Here is a 5,241-nt window from a genome sequence, read left to right on the forward strand (position 1 = left end):
TATCCAAGTCGAGTATATGTCTGATAATCACCTGCTCCTCTAGCTTGGTGAGCTTCTTTGAGTTGGGCTGGCAATCGCGTCGGGCGCGCGTCCCAGCGCGTCGGCGTTGGAGGGTAGTTCAAGAGACTCTGTACGTATAGGCAGCAGATCTCTTAGTTGATATTTGGCGTTGATTAAGAGCTAAGATTGCGAGGTTTACATCAGCCTCATGAGAGCTGTTTTGGCCGTGGTGGGAGGGGGCCATGGTTGATTGAAGTATACACGTTGCGCAAAGTTAGTGGGGTGGCCCGCTCGCTTGTATGGCCCGCTCGCTTGTAAAACATGTTAACAGGCTGGACAAACAACAATCTAGCGCTTGCCTGGCTTGATTACTTTAATACGCATGCGAGGCCTGTAGGAGCGTATAGGCTGCTAATTATTAACGGCCACAAGAGCTATTGCTTAATAGATTTCTAGGATTGCTGCAAGGAGAAGAAGATTATTGCCCTCTGTATGCTTCCACACTTGTTGCACCTCCTGCAGCCGCTTAACGTTGCCTGTTTCTCGCCATTAAAGCGCGCGTATAGTGATTAGATCTCAGCCTTAGCACGCAATTGTATTAACTACATTAGCAAACAGACCTTCTTACTAGCCTTTAAAGTAGCCTTTAAGAAGGCGTTTACAAGAGAGAATGCTAGCGCAGGGTTTTAAGGCACTAGATTGTCTCTACATAATCCACAGGCTGTGTTATTAAAGCTGGATGTGCAGCTGCGTACGCAAACTCCACCACAGCAAGTTAACACCACTTAGGAGGCAAAAACACCACGCAACGCTAAAGAAATAGAGGCGCAATAAACACTAACGTACCCCACGGGCGAGTCGGACACACGGGCGAGTCGGACACTTTTGCCAAGACCCTACCAAAACACCCTTACTACACCAATGCCTCTCCACAAACGCCAGTCAGACGCGTTAAAAGAAGCTCAGATACAGCTTGCGCTTCAAGCTCTTAAACAAGACGCGACTCTCTCTCTACGGCGCGCTGCAGCTATCTATAGAGCTCCCCTACAGACACTAAGCGACCGACGCGCTGGACGACCTTCACGAGTTGATTCTATGCCCAAATCACGGAGCCTAACCAATACTGAGGAGCAGGTGATTGTCAATTATATACTTGAGCTAGACGCGCGAGGATTTTCCCCTCGGCTAGCAGCTGTGGCTAATATGGCCAATTCTTTGCGCGCTGAGCGCAGTCTGGGCCATGTTGGCCTAAACTGGCCCAGTACGTTTGTTAAGCGCTAACCAGAGCTCAAAGTGAAGTTTAATCGCAAGTATGACTACAAGAGAGCCCTCTGCGAGGATCCTGAGATAATCCAGGGCTGGTTTAGCCTGGTAGCCAATATTAAAGCCAAGTATGGCATCCAGGATGACGACACGTACAACTTCGATGAGACAGGCTTCATGATAGGCCAGATATCCACTAGAGCAGTTGTCACAGCTTTGGAGAGACAAGGACGGCTAAAGCAGGTCTAGCCAGGCAATTGGGAGTGGACAACAGTCATTAAGGGCATTAATGCTAAAGGGTGGGCTATTCCACCCTTTATCATCTTCTAGGGCCACAACCACCTCTTAAACTAGTACAAAGAGGATGATCTACCCTATAATTAGGTTATTAGGGTCTCTAAGAACAGCTAGACTACTAACAAACTTAGTCTTGACTAGTTAAAGCACTTTAACGCGTATACAAAGGAGCGTACTGTTAGCAGCTACTGTCTGCTAGTTATTAATAGTTATAAGAGCTATAACTCACTAGATTTCTAGGAATACTGCAAGGATAACAAGATTATTACTGTATGTATGCCTCCGCACTTATCGCATCTCCTGCAGCCACTTGATGTGGGCTGTTTTGCCCCTCTAAAGAAGGTGTATAGGCGCCAAGCTAAAGACCTTATGTGTAACTAGATTAACCACATTACAAAGCTTAAGTTCCTGCTATGCTTTAAAGCAGCCTATAATGCTGTATTCACCTTAAGCAACATCTAAGGAGGGTTCTAAGGCGCTGGACTAGTCCCCTTTAACCTAGAACAGGTTATAATAGGGCTTAATGTGAAGCTGCGCACTCCATCACCACAACTCCCTAATAATAACAAGCCCTAGCAGTTGCAAACCCCCAGCAATACCCTAGAACTTCAGTCGCAATTAACTCTGATTCAAGAGAAGTATAAGAAGCAGCAGGGTAGCTCACCCAATTCTGTGCTGAGCGCGCTTGAGCACTACGCAAAGGGGGGAGCGATTCTATCGCACAAGCTAGTTTTGGCGCAACAGGAGAACGCTGAGCTTCACGCAGCTCTAGCAGCTGCCACAGAACGTAAATCGCGCAAAAGAAAGCAAATCCAGAAGGAAGGGACCCTTACAGTTAAGGAAGGGCAGCGGATAGCAGCTCTAAAGGAGTTTGGGGCACGTGGTGATGGAAAGAAGTCAAAGAAGCGGGTGCGCGCTGAAGTGGGTGAGCCCTCCTAACAACGCTGTGGACGGTGCAATCAGACTGGGCACAACGCGCGAACGTGCAAGAATGATACAGAAGTAGTCTCTAAATGATATTCTAAGCTGTACTGCACCTTGCAGCGCCAGAGTGTGGTGTTTTGGGCCATAATAGGGTGAGGTTTAGTAGGGTCTTGGCAAAAGTGTCCGACTCGCCCGTGTGTCCGACTCGCCCGTGGGGTACGTTAGTTTAAAATAGGATAAAAATCTATTAAGGGTCTCTAGCAAGTTCACTTAATAAGCAGGTGTAGCAGCTAATAAAAGGCGCGCAGCAGATAGCCTATAAGATAGTGTTAATGCGCGCAGAGATAGTGCGCCTTAATACTGCTACTAAAGTAGCAATAAAGCATAAAAGTTGCAAGAGACACTACGTATAGGCAGAGGAGACATTAACAGTTAGCAAGGTATTAGACTTAATTGCTGTTGCAGCCAAAATAGAGGCAAAATGTACATACATTTGCACCCCTGAATTGGCTGGTAAATAGGCATGATATCTGCTGCGACACACCCCCTCACGTCCAACCAGGACAGCATAATTGGAGGTGACACAACGCAGCAGAATGCCTAATGTGCTGAGTAATAGATGAATCCTTCTTCGCGATGCTCTATTGCTGCAGATAGCACGCCAACAGAGCAGGTACCATGCCAAGACCCTCGGCTATGGTCACCCATGGAACACGAAAATCCATTCAATCTTTGCTTGCGCAGTTTCAGCGTCCGGGCTCATAACTGTTGCAGCCAAAATAGAGGCAAAATGTACATACATTTACACCCCTGAATTGGCTGGTAAATAGGCATGATATCTGCTGCGACAATTGCTAAAAGGGAGGGTGGCAGATGTAAGGAGGGTAAGGAGCTAGCAAAGAGGGTGCGCGCAGGGCGACGCTACAGCTGTTGCAGTGAGATTAGGCACAACTCTTGCACCTGCAAGGTAGAAATTAAGGATATAAATAACAGCGACGCTTCTAAATAATACTATACTGTTGCAAGAGTACAAAATTTGTGTTGTGGTGCTAAGCTACGTCGCTGCGCGTACGCCTCGCTGGTGTTCGTGGGGCGCTCACTGAGGTGGGGCGCTCACTGATAAAACAGGTTAGGCAATACTAAAATTATTAAGATAACGTAGTTCACAAGCGAGCGGTCCAACGCAAGCGAGCGGTCCATCCCAACCATGATAGCCTAATAACTACTTTGCATTACAATGCTATCCTAACACAACATGCAATTAACCTATACTAAAGGGACCTTATAACTTGCTATCTAAGCTATAATTAAAGATTATAATAAGAGTAAAAGACGCGCTATTATAGCCTTTAGCGTACCTTAAACTACTGTCTGCTAACAACACTAAGGAGCCCTCTCTTAACACAATTGCGAGCCTAATTTAAAGAAGCTGAGTAAACTAGAGGAGGAGGCCTTTGTACAACGTATACTTAAGCTTGATACAAGAGGAATACCTGCTACAAAGGCTATGGTGCGAGATATGGCCAATAATCTGCTTGCTGAGCGCGGTGGAGAGCCTGTTGGCAAGCACTAGGTAGACAACTTCAAGACGCGTACGCCTGAGATCAAGCTTCGAAGGAGCCGTCTATATGATCGCTAGCAAGCCCTTAACAAAGATGCACGCGTTATAACACCCTAAGTTAAGCTAGTTACTAACACAAAGGCCAAGTACAGCATCACAGACAAAGACATGTACAACTTTAACAAGATAGGCTTTATAATAGGGGTTATCTATAGCTAGATAGTCTTTACAGGCTCTAAGAAGTGTAGCACAAAGAGCCTGCAGCTAGGAAACTGTGGTTAGGTCACTAATATACAAGGAGTTAACGCTAAAGGATAGGCTATCCTACCCTTCCTTATCTTCCCTAGCAAGGTCCTTATTACCTTATAGTTTTATAATCTACCTTAGGATTAGGTAATTAAGGTTAGTCCTAATAGCTAGACGTTGAATAAGCTTAGTATTGCCTAGCTAAAGCACTTTAATACCTATATAAAAGACTAGAAGGTGGGTGCACACAGGCTGCTAATTGTGGACGGCTATAAGAGCCACAGCTCACATAAGTTCTACAAACACTGTAAGGAAGAGAAGATTATTGTTCTCTGTATGCCTGCTTACTAGTCACACCTGCTGCAGCCACTTAATGTAGGTTGCTTTTCGCCTTTAAAGCGGGCATATAGTAATAAGATTAGTGGCTTAGCACAGTACAGCTCTAAGTAGATTAAGAAGGAGGCTTTCCTACCAGCCTTTAAAGCAGCTTTTAAGAGGTTAATTACAAAGGAGAACATCTGTACAGGCCTTAGGGGCGCTAGACTAGTTCTACACAACCTAGAGGTGGTGATATTAAAGCTTGATGTGGTCCTTTGTACGCTAACTCCACCAAAGCTAGAGGACACCCTATAGGAATTAAAAACTCTAAGCAACCTCTATAAGATAGAGGCTCAGTTAACGCTAGTTCGTGAGCGTGTACAACTGCACAGAGATTCCCTAGTTTCTCCTCTGCTTAGAGCAGTTGAGCAGCTGAACAAGGGCATTGCATGGATAGGGCATGATAGCGTGTTAATGCGACAGGAAATAGCAGGGCTTCGCAAGGCAGTAGAGATAGCAACAGAGGTTAGAGGTCGAAAGAGGAAGTATATTCAGGCAGCAGAGAGTCTCACAGTAGGTAAGGTAGCTAATTTAATAGCTGAAAGGGAGGGTAGTGGGCAGCAGGGGGGTGG

At 45.9% G+C, this 5,241-nt stretch overlaps 1 protein-coding gene across 1 annotated transcript; it reads left to right on the top strand.

Annotated features, from left to right (window-relative positions):
- Positions 1–269: 269 nt before the first annotated feature.
- On the top strand, positions 270–4,891 carry M421DRAFT_405203 (uncharacterized protein; the record flags this gene model as incomplete). Its single annotated transcript, XM_033590290.1, has 3 exons — positions 270–565; positions 2,611–2,651; positions 4,742–4,891. Coding segments are annotated over exons 1-3 (264 nt in total), but the record flags the coding sequence as incomplete, so codon positions are not given.
- Between the last annotated feature and the right edge of the window lie 350 nt (positions 4,892–5,241).

Source organism: Didymella exigua, assembly GCF_010094145.1.
Source record: "Didymella exigua CBS 183.55 unplaced genomic scaffold M421scaffold_47, whole genome shotgun sequence".
Classification (NCBI taxonomy): Eukaryota; Fungi; Ascomycota; class Dothideomycetes; order Pleosporales; family Didymellaceae; genus Didymella; species Didymella exigua.